Source organism: Colobus angolensis, unplaced genomic scaffold, assembly GCF_000951035.1.
Source record: "Colobus angolensis palliatus isolate OR3802 unplaced genomic scaffold, Cang.pa_1.0 Scaffold58, whole genome shotgun sequence".
Lineage (NCBI taxonomy): Eukaryota > Metazoa > Chordata > Mammalia > Primates > Cercopithecidae > Colobus > Colobus angolensis.
Window position 1 is genome coordinate 11,303,807 of NW_012119376.1, and position 19,520 is coordinate 11,323,326.

The following is a 19,520-nucleotide window of genomic DNA, read 5'->3' on the forward strand; positions in this document are numbered from 1 at the left end:
CACTGCAACGTCTGCCTCCTGGGTTCAAGCGATTCTTCTGCCTCAGCCTCCCAAGTAGCTAGGACTACAGGCACACACCACCATGCCTGGCTAATTTTTGTATTTTTAGTAGAGATGGGGTTTCACCATGTTGGCCAGGATGGTCTTGATCTCTTGCCCTGGTGATCCGCCCATCTCGGCCTCCCAAAGTGCTGGGATTACAGGTGTGAGCCACCACCCCCGGCCTGAGACATCAAGAAAATTTCTAAAAGTGATGGTAGTGGTGACAGAAGTAGGGAGTTTTAGAAATCCTCATTTACATGTCTCCAAATTCTGTAGCTTTACGGGGTCTCCATTCTTTTAATATTAAAATAAAAATAACCACAGGTCCCATGTGGCTAAATCCACATGCCTCCTTTCTCCCCACCAACCTCCCATCCAAACACACACAGTGCACTTCAGGAGTTTCGTGATTCTGATCACCCTTCTGCACCAACTTCCTGCTTTTTCTGGGTCCTTGCCCTCCACTCCAGCAACTGGTCTTTTCTCTTATCCTTGCTCCAATCCATTCTTAGATGACAGCAGCCCTCTTTCCTTCATATTCTAGAATCCCATTCATATATGCTCTTTGTAGATTTTTACTAAGCATTTGAAGAGGGCTGTAGTGCAATCGAATATTAGGTAGGCCCATTCTAAACATTCTCTTGTCAAATCCACTAAGGAGTTTCTTTTTTGGGGTGTGTGTGTGTGTTTGGTTTTTGTTTTGCTTTGTTTTGAGACCGAGTGTTGCTCTATCACCCAGGCTGGGGTGCAGTGGCACAATCACAGCTCACTGCAGCCTTGACCTTTTAGGTTCAAGCGATTCTCCTGCCTCAGCCACCCAAGTAGCTGGGATTACAAGTGCACGCCACCACACTCCGCTAACTTTTTGTATTTTTAATAGAGACAGGGTCTTACTATGTTGCTCAGGCTGGTCTCAGACTCCTGAGCTGAAGCAATCCTCCCACCTCAGCCTCCCAAATGTGTGTGTAATCTGTTGGGATTACAGGTGTGAGCCACTTAACCTGGCCAGGAGTTTCTTGTAAACCAGCTTGTAAAAAATCTGCAGGTTTCTTGTCATACTGAGCCTTTGGTGTCTCTCTCTCTCTCCCCATTCCCCACAACTTGTCAACTTGTCCTGACCTTTTCTCCTATTTTTTTTTTCTATTTCTGGGCTCTCTCAGCCTTTCATTCTCTCTTTCTCTTTTTCTGTCTCACTCTCTCTTTCATCAAAATCCCTCCTTTGTATTTGATAGAGCACTTCAGACTTTTCTCCCTCCCTCTCTCTCTCTCCCATAGGCCATCTGTCCATTATCAACACGATAATGGTGAGCTTAACCCTTAATGTTCAGGTGGTCATTCAGGTATTAATTTTAGTAAACTGCTCTTCCTAAAAGGACCTTCATCCACAGGCTTCGCAATCTAATTTACATTCTTCCCATTTCATTTCCCTAATTAAATAATTTATAAAGCACTATTGGTGATTCTCAACCATTATCGAGTGCAGGAACTCCTTTTAAAATGTAAAAGCAACTTCAAATCCTCCCAAAACTGTCTTCGCAGTTTTATATTTATCGATTAGAAAATATAGAGTGACAGAAACTTGCTGTGTACTCACTAGCACATTGAATTTTTTTAAAAACAACTTTCCATCCCATTTATATACTTTTGAAATTGTGAAGTACAGACAAGTCTTTTACTATTTTTTCAAGATTAAATAATGTTTAGTGGACTGGGAATCCTTTCGGAGATGTCAGTTTTCAAATGTCCATGGCTCACCAAGGCTCACACACATTGAGTATCCCCTTCCTGGAGATGTCAGGGGACTCTAGGAAAGACAGCTGTGGGTTTATTCTCCAGGTTCCCTCCCTCTTTACCATCTGTCATCGAAAATCTCCACAAAAATACAGACAGTAGTGCAAAATCACCACACCATTGAAAGCCCGAATATTTGTCAATGAGTTAGGATTTAACAGTAAATAAAATGGGGAGCCTAATGTATAAGATTGGGGCATAAAATGTTGGATTCCCATAGACTGCCACTGTTCCTCCTCATTTGACAGTGATGGAACTTTCTCCAGGCAAGGAAGGGAAAGAGCTCCTCAGTCCCTCAGAGCTGCTTTCTCTGAGGGTCAGAATTTCTTGCCCTAATACCCGATTGATTCTTCGATCCCATCCCCCCATCCTATCATTATCACTTCCCTTTCTCTCTCTCTCTCTCTCTTTTATTTATTTATTATTATTATTTTTTGTTTGAGACAGCTTGCTTTGTTGCCCCAGCTGAAGGACAGAGGTACAATCATAGCTTACCACAACCTTGAACTTCTGGCCACAAGCAATCCTCCTGCCTTGCCTCCCAAAGCACTGGGATTACAGGTGTGAGCCACTGTGCCTGGTCATTTCTCTTTCTGTATCTTTTCAGGGACTCCCATTTCCATGATTTCAACAACTCTGGGCTGGATAGGCAAGACAGTGACTCATGGCATTTTGAAATATGAAACTAGTGTTAAGAAGGGATAAAGTCTGTCAGAGCCACTGCAATAATGCACTCCAGAAGTTTGTTTTGCACCCACTGTTTTTGACAAGTAAAGAACTGCAGGCTGCTTTAAATAATCCAGGAATGATCTCCCTCATTCATAATCAGGGGATCAAAAGGTGGAAGCAAAAGAAATAAATAAATAAATAAAAAGTTCCTTTCTCGGTTCAGTGGAACCACACCAGAAAAATAACATACAGACATCAGAAAGTTGGCTAGCAGCTGTACACATCAGTTGCACCTCCAGTGCAAAAGACCTAAGCCACCAGTTTTCTAACTAAAACCAGGTGGCTAGAATAAGGTGTGTCAGACACTGAATATACAACAGCCATTCCAACTCCCCTCTGATTTTCTACTTTTCCTACATGGAAACTAACTAACTAAAAGATCAGATACACACTTGTCAGTCTCTCTCACAGCCAAGTGTGACCAGTCATCCACTGGTTCTGGTCAATGAGATATTAAGTAAGTCTTCCAGGGAGCTTCTTGAAAGTTTTCTTCCTGATAAAAGGAGAGAGGCACAGGAGGATAAACCCTTGTCCCAAGCCTCCTTCTATTGTCTCCTGCCTGTGGATGTGGTTGTGAGGGAACATAACTCCTGGAGCTGCGGCAGCCACCTTACACATATGGTGACAAACCAGGGGACAACAGACAACCCTTTGAGGAAACGGGAACAGAAGGATGGGTACAGTGTGAGTCCTTGGAGATATCAAACCCAACTTGGTCTTTCAGTTAATTAAACAATAAATGCCACTATGATATAAGCTTCTGTTTTTCAGGGCTTGGGGTTCTTGTAGTTTGTATTAGCCTGTTCTTACATTGCTATAAAGAAATACCTGAGGCCTGGCGTGGTGGCTCACACCTGTAAGCCCAGCACTTTGGGAGGCTGAGGTGGGAGGATCACTTGAGCTCCGGAGTTCGAGACCAGCCTGGGCAACATGACGAAACCCCATCTCTATCAAAAATACAAAAATTGGCCGGGTGTGATGGCGTGCTCCTGTAGTCCCAGCTACTTGGGAGGCTGAGGTGGGAGGATCACTTGAGCCTGGGAGGTGTGGAGGTTGCAGTGAGCTGAGATTGTGCCACCGCACTCCAGCCTGGGTGAGAGAGTGAGATCCTGTCTCAAAAACAAAAACAAAAACAAAACAACAACAACAAAAAAACCTGAAACTGGGTAATTTATTTTTTAAAAAGAGGCCTTACTGGCTTACCGTTCTGCAGGTTATTCAGGAAGCATAGCGGATCTGCTTCTGGGGAGGCCTTGAGAAGCCTCCAATCATGGCAGAAGGCAAACGGGGAGCAGGTACATCACACGGTGAAAACAGGAGTGAGAGAGAGAGTGTGGGTTGGGGGGAGAGAGGCCACACACTTTTAAATCACCAGATCTTATCTGAATTCAGAGTCAGAGCTCACTTATCACCAAGCAGATGGCCCAAGCCATTCATAAGGGCCCCCATGACCGAAACACTTCCCACCAGGCCCCACCTCCAACATCCAGGATGAAAATTCAACATGAGATTTAGTGGGAATACACATTAAAACAATATCACAGTCTTGGAATGGGACATCAATTGTGATAAAAACAAAAAAACAAAAAAAAGCTATGTCACAGTCTAAAATATCATAACTGATTTGGGGGCTAGGTGAAAAGAATGCAGCAAATCTAGTTATTGCCAAGTACGTTTCAAATACAGAGGAAAAGGGTGCATTCTAATATTTCTATTTATAGGAAACATAAATAAATTATGGAAAGCATCTGATTTCTGTTCTCAATATAATTTTTTAAAATAGACTCTGTGGTAAAAGATGTAAACCACGTCTTATGATAAGAATAAACTGAGGTGAAGATAGAGCTTGCTGAGAACTGAGATGCAAATAGATCCATGATGTGTAGAGTGGAAGGGAATGAAACTGCAACAGCAGAATCATCATCTGAAATCTGTGATGTGGAGGATGAATATGAGATGCTCTTCTGGATGCAGATAAAAAGGATGAGAAGACAAAGATGAAAGAGGAAATGAATATATTAAACTAACATATAAATAATTATGCCTAAACAAATAGAACAAAAATACTTGGGGAAATCTTTTCTGAATGGAAAAAGAACTCAACAAGTAGCAGAAAAATTTAGAAGAAAATGCACCAGACTTATCCTGGTGAAAGTTTTGAACTGAAGAAGGGAAGAAAGGAGGCCAGGTGCAGTAGCTCACGCCTGTAATCCCAGCACTTTATGAGGCCAAGGTGGGTGGATCACCTGAGGTCAGGAGTTCGAGACCAGCCTGGTCAACATGGTGAAACCCTGTCGCTACTGGAAGTATGAAAATTAGCCAGGCGTGCTGATCCCAGCTACTCAGAAGGCTGAGGCAGGAGAATCGCTTGAACCCAGGGGCAGAGGTTGCAGTCAGCTGAGATCATGCCACTGTACTCCAGCCTGGGTGAAAGAGCAAGAATCTGTCAAGAAAAAGAAAAGAAGAAAGGATAAAAGGAAGAGCAGAAAGAAGCCAGGCGTGGTGACTCACGTCTGTAATCCCAGCACTTTGGGAGGCCAAGGTGGGTGGATCACTTGAGGTCAGGTGTTCAAGACCATCCTTGCCAACATGGTGAAGCCCCGTCTCTACGAAAAATACAAAAATAGGGGGCATGGTGGCCCACACCTGTAATCCCAGCTATTCGGGTGGCTGAGACAGGGAAATCGCTTGAACCTGGGAGGCAGAGGTTGCAGTGAGCTGAGATCACACCATTACACTCCAGCCTGGGCGCCAGAGAAAGACTCCGTCTCAAAAAAAAAAAAAAGGAAAAAGCAGAAAGAAAAAGAATGAAAGTCATACACATACACATAATCAGGCAGAAAAAGTGAACCACAAGTCAAAGCACAGGGGAGTACTAACATGCAAATTTAAACACTGCTCCTCTTAATACCTCCTCAGCCAATAGGAGTGGAAGAATATTAGTTTCAGGAAAGGATGTCTGTGGAATTGCCACTAAATCAAATCTGTGGTTGGAAAACTAACGAAGAAAGATAGCAACATTTCTATATTTTTTTCCATAGAAAATTCAAATAATAATAGATGTTGAGAGAGGCCAAAGTTCCCGTTGGTCCGAGTTTCACTGTGTGCTGAGGAGAGGATCAGGGTGCAGGGGAGGGGTGGGAGATAGTAGCTAGATAAGCCTTGTACCCAGTATTTGTCACTACAGGGGTGGCCACGCGGGGCCCAAGGCCAAGGAGCAGCATGTTGGACATTTGGTGGGCTGGAAACACAACACTAGAACTCACCCTGGGATGTGCCCTCTGGGAGGTTATAGGAGGTGAGCCTTCTGCTAAGCTCCTGCATCTCCTTCTAGGGGCATCCTGTAACCTCTACTGAGCACTGGCCCCCATGATACAGACATTCCTGCTCCCAACATGCTCCCAGTCTAAGGCAGGATACAAACCTAATGAAATATAATCCAGGGTGCTGTGAGACCTTGGACGTAAAGGCAAGAGAGAGAAGGGAGATTAAAGCTAACCTGGCCAGGTGCAGTGGCTCATGCCTGTAATCCCAACACTTTGGGATGCCGAGGCAGGCAGGCAGATCACGAGGTCAGGGGATTGAGAACATCCAGGCCAGCGTGGTGAAATCCCATCTCTACTAAAAATACAAAAATTACCCAGGTGTGGTGGCACATGCCTATAGTCCCATCTACTCCAGAGGCTGAGGTAGGAGAATTGCTTGAACCTGGGAGGCGGACGTTGCAGTGAGCTGAGATCGTGAGAGAGCCAGACTCCGTCTAAAAAAAAAAAAAAAAAAAAAAAACAAAAAACAAAAGCAAAAGAAAGCTAACCCAAGAGGGTAAGCCTATGGAGGAGGGGATATTTGAGCTGGCCCTTTAAAAATGAATCAGGGGAGGCCCAGGCAGGAGAATCAGTTGAACCTGGGAGGCAGAGGTTGCAGTGAGCAGAGATCACGCCACTGCACTCCAGCCTGGGTGACAGAGTGAAACTCTTTCTCAAAAAAAAAAAAAAAAAAAGATTGAATTGGGTTTCCTTGGGCTGTGAAGGAAGGCGAAGGACCCTGTGGTGAGGGGAATAGCGTGAGTCTCAGCACAAACCTGGGAAAGAGCACAGAAGATTCTGGAAACAGCTAGTGGTGCAGATGGGCTGGAGAGTTGGTACCTGGAGAATGTTGTGGAACCTGAAGACCTGGTCCACTGAAACAGAGCTGCTAAACACTCTGTCTGAACAACTAGAGAACAATTCCATGCATAGGGCTGAAGTTTAATAAAATATAAATATAGTTGTGACAATAAAACACTTTATGGTTCCTGAAATGGTGCTATATCAGCTAGCTAAACATCGTGCTAAAACCTTCATAGAAATGCTAACGGATTGCTGTTCAGTTGCTAAATATTTATGTGAAGATAAAGTTCTAGATGCTAACCATTATATAACACTACAGATTAACCACAGTCTGTTGATACAACTGTGGGGAGTAGAGGTATAAGGATCAGTATTCTAGAATGTTGTTTTCATTCATTCATTCACGCGGCAAACACTGAGTATTTACTTTGTGCCAGAAGGCTAGGGGTGAAAGGACAGGTCTCAGCAAGGCAGGGTTCTTGCCTTCCAGGAACTTCCAGTCTAATAGTGAAGACAAACAGGTCAATCAAAGAGTGCCTTAAAATGAGATGGACTCTGAACACATTCTGTGCACAGTGGGTGCACACGGGCTGGGGGCAAAATAACGCTGAGGACTGAGGAGTGGGCTTCAGAGGTGAGGTGAGGTGGTAGTAGAGATGACTACTGAAAGATGAGTTGGGATCAAAGGCATTCAGGGAGAAAGAGCAGAGGAAGGGCAAGCCATAGACGCAAGGCCATTTTTGGACAACTGCAAGTTTTTCTTGAACAAAATATGAAGTGGGGGTGGGGGAGTCTTTTAAATCTGTGAAGTATTCACAGTTGGTCAAGCTACATAATTACCTGGCTGCCTGCCAAAAAAAAAAGAAGAAAAAGAAAAAGAAAACACCTGTGTGTGCATGCTTTTCAGCTGGCTGTAGGATTTAGTCAGCTGGCAAGTGTTTATTGCATGCCCATTATGTCCATATGCAAAAAAAGGCATATGGGGAAGAAAGAGAAGAAGAAAGCAGGCAGAAACTCAAATATTGTGAAAAATGGATTATTTTGTGTTGAGTGCCAGCTACAGTTGTGGTTTCATCTGACTCACTGTGACCAGCAGACAATGCAGCTATTGTGGTGGTGGCTGGCGCTGCAGTCTCGTGGCGCCCTTGGTGCTCTTGCGCTGCAGGTCTCAGCACCTGTTTGCATAAAGCTGCTTGATTGAATGATAGCTTTGATAGGAATGGTTTTACTTTATCAGCTTAATAAAGAATTGTCATTGCATCAAAAGGCAAACTGGAGATCTTCCTCCTACTGCTGCTGCTGTACTTCTAGCAAAGCAGTGTGGAGACAGAAAGGTGTGCTGTCGTTCCTCACTCATCAAGGGTCACAGCTAACACTCCTATCACAGCAGACAGAGTGACAAGAGAAAAGCATAACAAATATAGTTAATCAAAGTTTGATGTGACATGGGAGGCTTTCAAAATGAAGATCTAAAGACTCAGGGAAAAATGTCTGATTTTATGCTTAAGTTTGATGAAGAAAGGATGGGCGTATAGAAATGTGATTGAATAAAAGGGTAGGAATTAATAGTAATAAACTGAAAGAGAAACCCAGCAAGGCCTGTCCAGATTATTTTGGGCCTCACTGTGTGGCATTTCTTCCTCCTGGGCAGAGGGCAGGACTCCCATGAAATAAGATTTTCAAGGGAAAAAGGAGAGAGTGACTTTTCTAGGTTTTACGATTTGCTTTGGGGCAGAGTGGTTCTGGTTTCTGTGACCCACCTTGGGGAAAGGAATTCTGCTTTCCATGACTTGCTTCAGGGGAAAATGCGCGAGGGTCAGAAAGACCTTGTTTCTGGCTGAAATCTTACCGCCAGCTGAAAAGCATGCACACACAGGTTTTTTTGTTTGTTTGTTTTTGTTTTTTTGTTGTTGTTTGTTTGTTTTGGCAGGCATCCAGAGGCCTTTCCTATGTTCCTATGTCTAGTTCAAAGTACTCAGCACACCGATGTGCCATACTTTGGGGTATCTTGTTCCGAGCCCCAACAGTAGGAAGAAGACAGGATAGGCATAGCCAAACCAACTGTGGGTACCACTTACAAGTCCCCAGGTAGTTTCCACTTCTGTGATGTCCACAAAAAGCCAAGAATTCCCTATGGCACTCTTTGGGAGACCTGGGATGTAAAGGAAGGGCCCCTGTGAAGCAAAGCCATGAGCAAAATGGCTGGGAATGCTCTACTTCATCATCATGATCTACTTGTCATCTACATTAGGCATCATTATTAAAGGCAGACTGGCCTCAGGGCTGGGTATTTTTTGGAAAAGCATTAATTATGAATCCTTATCTTACTCTGTCCTTCAGCACTGGCAACTTCTCAGTCCATGTGGCTGCCCAAACTCTCACCTCTGTGTGTAGACAAACACAAATGCCACCTTCCTGCCAGTGCTTCAACCTACATTCTGATCTCTTGCTTCCTGTTCACTGCCAGATTTCTTAGAAAAAGGTATCTCTACTTTCCAGCATCCATAGGATAGCATCTTGCTCTTCTTGTCATCGCTAATCAACACACAGGAAAAACTCACTCCTTATGCCTCTCTTCATTGTTATTCCATGGTAAAATAGCACCAGGAAAACTTCCTATGATGGAAGTCTTGAGGTATCAAAGCCACAATCTCAGAAGCACTAAGGACTAGCCTTATATGGTGAATTAGAATTCAAAATCCTGAATGGACAGGCTGAGGATCAAACAGCAGTCCTAAGTATCAGTAGGAGGGGAACGGGGAAAGCTAGTTTGGGGCAGTATCCCTTAAAGCATACAATAGGGAAGATATTAAAATTCAGACAACTGAGACCATAGCTAAATTCTGTAGCGTATAACTCCATGTTGGTAAGCCCTCCGTGTGGGACTAGGGTTCTAGAATGATCTTGTGCAAGGTTTTAACCTCTTAAAGACAAATTGCCCAGAGATAGGAAGGTAGAATAGAAAGATGGATAGCAAGAAAGAGATATATGTTATCATATAGAAAATTGAAAAAGGTTTTTATGATTCATATAAAAATAATTCTTTAATGTCGCTGCAGAATTATACTCCATGGGTTTCAAGGGGAACGTTGACAAACTGGGATGGCTTCCAGACCCTTTGCACATATTCCCATTTGTCAGTGTGCTATGAGTCCTGGCCCGAGAAACCAGGCAAATGATCTAAGTCCAGAAAGCAGCAGCAGAGGTTGGTTCCCTCTTCTGTCAGGAGCTCTTTTCTCCAGACAGAGAAGCTAGCACTTAGCAAACCACTTCAGGCTCTCTAAGGTAGGATAATGGAGCACAAAAGGAAGGGACTTTTGCATCTCAAGGCATCTTCTCATTGTAGGGACACAGTATTTTCCATTTAATGAAAGAGAAAAACAAGAAAGGAAGAGGAGAACTACAGGGTGGCAAGGACAATCTTCTGCTATTAAAGCAGTTACAGCATTGATTTCCCTGGGTCCTTAACTCCACAGCCCCAGGTGCCCACTGTCACACTACATGCCCTTCCCAGGTCCCTCACTCAGTCTGGCCTCCCAAGTGGTCCATTCTCCAAATTCACTTATTTCTCCAATCAGAATATCAGAGACCAATCATCAATTGCCAAAACACACACACTAATCAACACAGCAAACATAGATAAAATGAACAATGACAAGTGGAGATAAAAATAATACTATATTCTTATCCAAATGTGGAGATTCGACCTAATTCTCCTTGTGGTAGAAGCATTCATTGTTGAGAATTTTAAGATCACATGGGAAAAAGAATATGGGAACTGTGGACATGAATGAACCTGTAAGAGAGTACTTTAAAGTCATTTTGCATGCCAAAAAAGTCACATAAAATTAATAAATAATAGGTAATAAAGGTATCATCAGAATGTTACGTTTTTTGGCCCCATTATACTTGGAACACAATGAAAAGTCATAACTGTGACCGACAAGGCCCTACTTGAAGTGCCCCCTCTGTACTTGCCCAAATTCACTTTAAGCCCTTTCCGTCCTACCTCTCCAGGCTCCTGATGTGCCCCACGTGTTATATGCTGGCCATCTGACAGTTCCTACAACATGATGAGAACTTTCCTGTCCTAAGGCCTTGGAAATTGCTTCCTCCTGGGCCTTAAACACTCTTCCCTCTGCTACTTTTTTGTTTTGTTTTGTTTCTATTTTGACAAGTTGCAAACATGTAACAAACATCTGTGTTCCTACCACCAAGAATTAAAATATATATACATATCAGTGAAACAGAACAAATGTGGTATCAGAGCCACAATCTCAGAAGCACTAAGGAATAGCCTCATACAGTGAATTAGAATTCAAAACCCCAAATGGGCAGGCTGAGGATCAAACACTAGTCCTAAGTATCATAGTAAGGGAAGTGGAAAAGCTAGTTTGGGGCAGTATCCCTTAAAGCATGTAATAGGGAAAATATTAAAATTCAGACAACTGAGACCATAGCTAAATTCTGTAGCATATAACTCCATGTTGGTATATATGCTATATATATATAGCAGTGAAACAGAACAAATATATATGTGTGTGTATGTGTGTATATATATATATTTCTCCCTGTACCCAGGTAAATGCCTGCCATGTAACAGTGCCAAATATTTTGATTTCTGATTAGCTAGATAAATTGCTGATTTAACTTCAATTTACTAGGTTTTGTTCAAAATGCTCATAAATTTGCTTTATTTCTTGTGGATTATCGCACCTTTATTTGCTCCTCCATCTAAATATTCAGTGCTTTTATTCTCCTTATTTTTGGGGCTGCCAATTCCCATTTCCTACCAGGATCCTGCAGATGGAAAAATACCTTGAGTATTTGTGATAGAGTTTTAGATCACCTCACCTTTATTTGACCTGTTTATTTCACTAGAGCTGAATACAATTTTTTTTTATTATACTTTAAGTTCTAGGGTACATGTGCACAACGTGCACGTTTGTTACATATGTATACATGTGCCCTGTTGGCGTGCCGCACCCACCAACTTGTCATCTATATTAGGCGTATCTCCCAATGCTATCCCTCCCTCCTCCCCCCTCCCCACAATAGGCCCCGGTATGTGATGTTTCCCCTCCTGCGTCCAAGTGATCTCATTGTTCAATTCCCACCTATGCGTGAGAACATGCTATGTTTGGTTTTCTGTTCTCCCTCAATGCCAAAAGGCAGCCTTAGCTCAGCCTATGAAAACTGTGTGCCGAAGCACATTTCTAACATTTGAGTTACACCTCGGTTCTGATTCTTCTCCATCTCTTTTGCTGGCACTACTTTTCTAAATATTGGCGTTGCCTAGGTCCCAGTCTTGATCCTGCTTCTCCTTTCCCCCTATTTTATCTTCCTAAGTGATCTCACCCATTCCTGTGGCTTTAAATACCATGTGCCGCTGGTTTCCAAATACATATGTCCAGGCTTGACTTATCTTTAAGCTCCAAATCTGTATACCCAATCCTCTACTTAACATTTTTATCTGAATGTCTTACAGGCAAAGTAAATAAACCATTTTACTAAGTCCAAAATGAAAATTTTGATTTTTGCTCCTCCTCTTATCACCACTCACAACCAGTTCTATTCCTAATCTTCCCTATGTCAGTACGTTGCACTACACAGTATATAGCACAATGCCCTCTACATCTCTCAATGGGTGTTGGCCTCATATAGTACTGTATTGAGTATGTGGAATATTGTAAATCACCCACCCAACTGCTCAAGCCACAGAGCCATCCTGGGTTCTGACCCACTTCTTACCCTCTATCTCCAATTCTTGAACAAGTGTAATGGTTTTTTTTTATTTTTTGTTTTTTTTGTGAGATGGAGTCTTGCTCTGTTGTCCAGGCTGGAGTGCAGTGGCACGATCTCAGCTCACTGCAACCTCTGCCTCCTGGGATCAAGTGATTCTCCTGCCTCAGCCTCCCGAGTAGCTGGGACTACAGGCATGCATCATCACGCCCAGCTAATTTTTGTACTTTTAGTAGAGATGGGGTTTTGCCATGTTGGCTGGTCTGGTCTCGAACACCTGACCTCAGGTGATCCACCCACCTCGGCCTCCCAAAGTGCTGGGATTACAGGCGTGAGCCACCACACCCGGCCTTGAACAAGTGTAGTGGTTTTTAGCTCCAAAATAAGTCTTGGAATCTGCCTACTTATCTCCAGTTCCACTCTTAACACCCGAGTCTAAGCTACCATTATCTCTTGTCCAAACCAAGGCAACAAACTCCTCCCTGCTGCCAGTCTTGCCAGTCTTGCCTTTTGAAGAACTAACCTCTACATTGCAGCGAAGGTGGTCTTTATATACAAGAAACCGATAGCATCAATGCCCTCTACACTTCTCAATGGGTGTTGGACCCATTATACTTGAAACACAATGAAAAGTCATCACTGTGACCGACAAGGCCCTACTTGAAGTGCTGCCTCTGTAATTATCCAAATTCACTTTAAGCCCTTTCCATCCTACCTTTCCAGGCTCACGATGTGGCCTACATGTTATGTGCTGGTCATCTGACAGTTCCTACAACATAATGAGAACTTTCCTTTCCTAAGGCCTTGGAAATTACTTTCTCCTGGGCCTGAAATACTCTTTCCTCTGCTACTTTTTTGTTTTGTTTTGTTTCTATTTTGACAAGTTGCAAACATGTAACAAACATCTGTGTTCCTACCACCAAAAATCAAGTTACTAACTTTTTGACGTTTTTCCTTGGATTTGAACATTAACAAAAAAATATATAAAGGTAAAGTCTCCTTGTTCCGCCTGTGTTCCATCCCCCTTTCTCCTTACTCAGAATGAGTAAGGGATATTGTTGGTTCCTTACACTACATACATTTCTTCCTTCCTTCTGTTTAGCAAAACCTTGACTTTGTTAAGGCATTCACACACTGCCCACTCCCACCTCCACCCTCTGCCCCAACACCCTCCTGTGTTCAGCAGAGGCCATTGCAGCACGATTGTGGCCCAGGAGATAAGAGGGCAAGTTTCCTGGAGGCTGTGTTTCATTTTGACCCAGGCTATCCAGCAGGGAGCCTGTAGCACTTTTAGAGGCTCCTATTCTGTCTCTCCTGCCCTCAAAGATTTGCCTTTAGAGAATGGGGATGGGACGAGAAGAGTCAGCCTCTTTGAATTTCTGATCCACTGCCAAGGCATGAACCAAATGATATTCTTGTTTGTTCAGTCTGAATTCACCATGTGTCAACTTCTTATCTCAACATCGCTGTCTGGTCTAAACCAAAAACATCAACAGCATAAATAGAAGGCAACTGGACTCCCTACATGTCTCCATGCCTCTCCTCCCAAAAAAGAAAGAAAAATGATTTCTCCTTCTATATCAAATCATTTTTTGGTTAGTGCATTATTTTATCACAATTGTGTGCGTGTTTAAACTCAGTGCTGTGAAAGACTTCTACAAGGTTAAATCTCCTCCCCAATACAAAATGTTTAAAATCTCAACTGAGAACTGACCTCCCTGTCTCTTCTCTCTGCTTGTAGGTTGTGGCATGTTTACCTTCCTGTCATCTGTCACTGCCGCTGTCAGTGGCCTCCTGGTGGGTTATGAACTTGGAATCATCTCTGGGGCTCTTCTTCAGATCAAAACCTTATTAACGCTGAGCTGCCATGAGCAGGAAATGGTTGTGAGCTCCCTCCTCATTGGAGCCCTCCTCGCCTCACTCACTGGAGGGGTCCTGATAGACAGGTATGGAAGAAGGACCGCAATCATCTTGTCATCCTGCCTGCTTGGACTTGGAAGCTTAGTCTTGATCCTCAGTTTATCCTACACGTTTCTTATAGTGGGACGCATTGCCATAGGGGTCTCCATCTCCCTCTCCTCCATTGCCACTTGTGTTTACATCGCAGAGATTGCTCCTCAACACAGAAGAGGCCTTCTTGTGTCACTGAATGAGCTGATGATTGTCATCGGCATTCTTTCTGCTTATATTTCAAATTACGCATTTGCCAATGTTTTCCATGGCTGGAAGTACATGTTTGGTCTTGTGATTCCCTTGGGAATTTTGCAAGCAATTGCAATGTATTTTCTTCCTCCAAGCCCTCGGTTTCTGGTGATGAAAGGACAAGAGGGAGCTGCTAGCAAGGTTCTTGGAAGGTTAAGAGCACTCTCAGATACAACTGAGGAACTCACTGTGATCAAATCATCCTTGAAAGATGAATATCAGTATAGTTTTTGGGATCTGTTTCGTTCAAAAGACAACATGCGGACCCGAATAATGATAGGACTAACACTGGTATTTTTTGTACAAATTACTGGCCAGCCAAACATATTGTTCTATGCATCAACTGTTTTGAAATCAGTTGGATTTCAAAGCAATGAGGCAGCAAGCCTCGCCTCCACTGGGGTTGGAGTGGTCAAAGTCATTAGCACCATCCCCGCCACTCTTCTTGTAGACCATGTCGGCAGCAAAACATTCCTCTGCATTGGCTCCTCTGTGATGGCAGCTTCGTTGGTGACCATGGGCATCGTAAATCTCAACATCCACATGAACTTCACCAATATCTGCAGAAGCCACAATTCTATCAACCAGTCCTTGGATGAGTCTGTGATTTATGGACCAGGAAACCTGTCAGCCAGCAACAATACTCTCAGAGACCACTTTAAAGGAATTGCTTCCCATAGCAGAAGCTCGCTCATGCCCCTGAGAAATGATGTGGATAAGAGAGGGGAGACGACCTCAGCATCCTTGCTAAATGCTGTATTAAGCCACACTGAATACCAGATAGTCACAGACCCTGGGGACGTCCCAGCTTTTTTGAAATGGCTGTCCTTAGCCAGCTTGCTTGTTTATGTTGCTGCTTTTTCAGTTGGTCTAGGACCAAGTAAGTACTTTATTCTTTATTCCTTCCCTCTCTCCCCCTGTGAATATTAATATATTGCTTTTGACCAGTCAGAGCATCCTACTGCTATAGCACCTCATGCATATAAGTGCTAGAAGGAAGGCAAGGATAACATTGGTCATCTGATGTTCCTTCTAATGCAGACGGTATGCTTGGCTTATATCTGCTTCTGAAAAGTACAGGGCTAGTATTCAACTGAAAGATAAGTTTCCCATTATCTGTCACATGAGGATACTTTAATTCCCATTAATTGAGGATGAACCAGACCTGGAAAGTTATTTATTGCCCAAGGGAATTACATTGCTTTATGAAAGCAAAATTTGCTTTCATAAAATGGTGTAACGTTTTCCTCCATATCATCTCTGAGTTTCTTCCTATGTAGAAGAAAAAAATCAAGTGTTTAGATTTTCTTAAAGACACAATAGTGGGTGCATTCCAGTGATAGTAAAGAAGGAGGACATTATGAGTTGAGAAGGAGGATGTATTATTATTATTATTATTATTATTTTGAGTACGTCTTATTCACTAGAGTAGCCTCCCGTGGCACTTTACTCTTGTCCATTAAACAGAAGCATGAAAGTCTAGTTGCTATCATTCAACATAATACAAACAATTTACAAGGACATAGCTACGAAGTTGTTTTATTTTATGTAACTAGTCTGCTCTAATGACAAAGTATAATCACCTCTCTTGGGCAAACTCTTTTACAGATGAATTTACTAGAATAGGCTGTTTGTTGCAGTTATCTTGTCTATTAGCCTTACATCTAAAGCCTGAATGTCTCTGTAGGGAGGCTGTGAAGGGTCTTTTGTATACCTCACCAGAAAAAAAGGAGGACTTAAAAGTTTAAAGGTAGCCTCTATCACCCCACCTCCTATCCCATTCCTCTCTCTCTTTCTCTTTATTCCTCTCCTTCCTTTCTCTTTCTTTCTAAGTCCCTCCTTCTCTATCACAAAGTTGGTTTTGAAACTTGTTGACAAGGTTCAAGGAGGCAAACAAATTGGCTCAAATAATGGGAAGCATTGGAGGCTTAGGCCAATAAGAAGACATAGGCTGTGCTGAAGAAGGAATTTCATGGGGAGATGTAGGGCTCTGGTTCCAGGTACTGGACAGGGTTTCTGGAAAGAAGGCCATGTAAGAGGCTTGCTCTAGTCATCCACTGCTAACTCATTAACTATTCATTCAAGCAATATGTATTGAGTGACAAATTTTTTTTCATAACAAAGAACTATGCTAAATATTGGGGAAAGGGTAATGAAAAAGACAGACACTGTCCCTATCTTCAGGGAGATTGTAGGTGAATGGACTGAGCTATACTCTCTGTATCTGCCTCTTTCTGGTCATCAACCAGCAGGTTTGGCCTGCTTAATCTCAATTAATAACTAGACTTGCACATGGCTGATATGGCCTCTCCTGCTCTAACTCTACCTCCTCATTTTTCAGCTTCTAATCCCACTTCTAAGTGCACTCAGTTTCTAGATATTGATTTGTTCAAATTCCAAAGAGAGAGAGAAGGGTTGGGTGAAATCTGATTGACGCTACTCTTTGCTGTGCCAAGTCAGAGATGGAAGTTCAGGCCTAAAGGGCTGTGGCAAGATTGGATCATGGTCCAAGACATGGAAGACCAAGACATGGCCCTTCCTCTGCACTGTGAGTAGACATATATCCCCCATAAGACTGCTTGGGCAGATAGAGTAAACATTACAATACCACCAGCCTCTGATGCCTCAGACTTGCTCCTGACCCTTAAATCTGCTTTTTAAGAGTTAACAATGATAATTACCATTAATGAACAGTTTCCTGGAAACAGATTTCTACCATTATTTTGGGATTCAATTATCTTGGGTGTGTATCTATGAGATACTTATATGGCTACTATGAGACTTTAAGCTAATGAAATTTGAGCTAACATCTTATTTACATTTTTATTACTTTATTTATTTTATTTTTATTACATTTTTATTTTATCTATTTACATTTTTATTTTATGAAACTCTTCAAAGCAGAAGGACAAGATATAGGTGAAGTCTTGTACCAGGGAGCAACTTAGATTTGGGAATGAAACTTCTCTGTGTTAACAAGGACAATAAGCTTTGCTCATCTGATAAATTTCAGGTGGTAGTTATTGTTCCATTGGTTTCTTCTGCAAGCGTCTCTTGTTCTTCTTGTATATTCATCATAAAACTAAAAATATTTCCTTTTTACATCAATTTTCTTGGTCCAATTTTTTGAAATGTCAAGATTAGCTAAGAGTCTAAGAAAAAACCACAAAAAAAGAAAGGGATACCTGCTTCTTTCTAATTCAGAAAACCTCTCGGGTTGAAAGGGTATATGTCATGGCACGTATCATAATATGAGAGACATTGATCTTAGGCCTCCTGAACCAACCTACTCATGGTTAGAGTCCTTTCAATCTCATGCTACCCATCTCTCTTTAGTTTTGGGGTAATTTTGAAAAATGCAGCAACTCTTCCAGTCTCTAACATATCATTTGATACCTTATTGTATTAGAGCAAGAGTCCTCCTTTTCAGAAAACCAAATTTTATTTTAAAAAAAATTACTGGAGGCAGGGCATGGTGGCTCATGCCTGTAATCCCAACACTTTGGGAGGCTGAGGCTGGTGGATTACTTGAAGTCAGGAGTTCAAGACCAGCCTGGCCAACATGGTGAAACCTTGTCTCTACTAAAAATACAAAAAATAGCTAGCCATTGTGGCGCACAATTGTAATCCCCGCTACCCAAGAGGCTGAGGCAGGAGAATCTCTTGAATCCGGGAGGCAGAGGTTGCAGTGAGCATTGCATTCCAGCCTAGGTGACAGAGTGAAATCCTGTCTCCAAAAACAGAAAACAAAACAAAACAAAAAAACATTCTGGCAACTGTTTGTCTTTCAATAACATTCTATGCTAATTCTTTTAAAATACAGTTTAAGCTTTAGATTCCACTAATATTTATCGACACCTAGTATGTCAAATACTGTGCTAGGCAGTTTTTACATACTTTAGAGTACTTCATTTTACCTTCAAAACAAGCCTGAGAAGAAAGGATATTCACTGCGTTTTACAAATGAAGATATTGAGTCTCAGAGAAATTAACTGACTTGCTGAAATAAATGAAAATATGTTTCAACTTCTGAAATTCAACATTAATCTGAAGTCTAAGACAGGAATAGGCAGTCCTGTGTTGGTCTTAAGAGTAAATGTTAGTTTTAGTTCAGTCGTCTTCTTGAAAGTCTACTAGAAGGAAGAATGAATAATAATAGTGTATCATTGTCCATCCATCGGGATACTAATGGATCATTGTGCATTTTTGCAAAATAGAGAAATAGTCTCTCCTTTTCTGAAGCTCTGCTAAGTAAGTGAACATGTACTTTTTATAAGGCTGAGTTATAGGATGAAAGAGAAGAAGGGTAATAACAAGAAGAGCATTTTTGCTGTGCATTTACTTGCATAACTGAATGTATTAAGAAAATGTTGGCCAGGCGCTGGGGCTCACACCTGTAATCCCAGCACTTTGGGAGACTGAGGCTGGCGGATCACGAGGTCAGGAGATCGAGACCATCCTGGCTAACACGATGAAACCCCGTCTCTACTAAAAATACAAAAAATTAGCTGGGCGTGGTGGTGGGCGCCTGTAGTCCCAGTTATTCGGGAGGCTGAGGCAGGAGAATGGCATGAACCTGGGAGGCAGAGCTTGCAGTGAGCCGAGATCACGTCACTGCACTCCGGCCTGGGTGACAGAGCGAGACTCTTGTCTCAAAATAATAATAATAATAAAATAAAATAAAATAAAATAAGAAAATGTTGAATGTAGAATTCAAGCTCAGCAGATGTAACAAGGACCAAAATAACAATGGCTTAAATAAATTAGAAGTTTCTTTCTCTCTTACTTAATAGCTGGAGTTGGGTAGTTCTGGGGATTGTGGAGGTGCCCAAGGTCAGAAACCTGAAGTCTATAGTTTTTCTGTACATTATTTAATCCTGGTTTCTAGTCTATCATGATGACCAC

At 42.3% G+C, this 19,520-nt stretch overlaps 1 protein-coding gene across 1 annotated transcript in view; it reads left to right on the top strand.

Annotated features, from left to right (window-relative positions):
• SLC2A12 (solute carrier family 2 (facilitated glucose transporter), member 12) overlaps nucleotides 1-19,520 on the top strand; it is a 64,945-nt gene that overhangs the window by 8,880 nt on the left and 36,545 nt on the right. Inside the window, exon 2 of the mRNA XM_011962131.1 lies at nucleotides 14,155-15,495. Coding sequence (XP_011817521.1) covers nucleotides 14,155-15,495 — 1,341 coding nt within the window. The remainder of the gene's footprint in view (nucleotides 1-14,154; nucleotides 15,496-19,520) is intronic.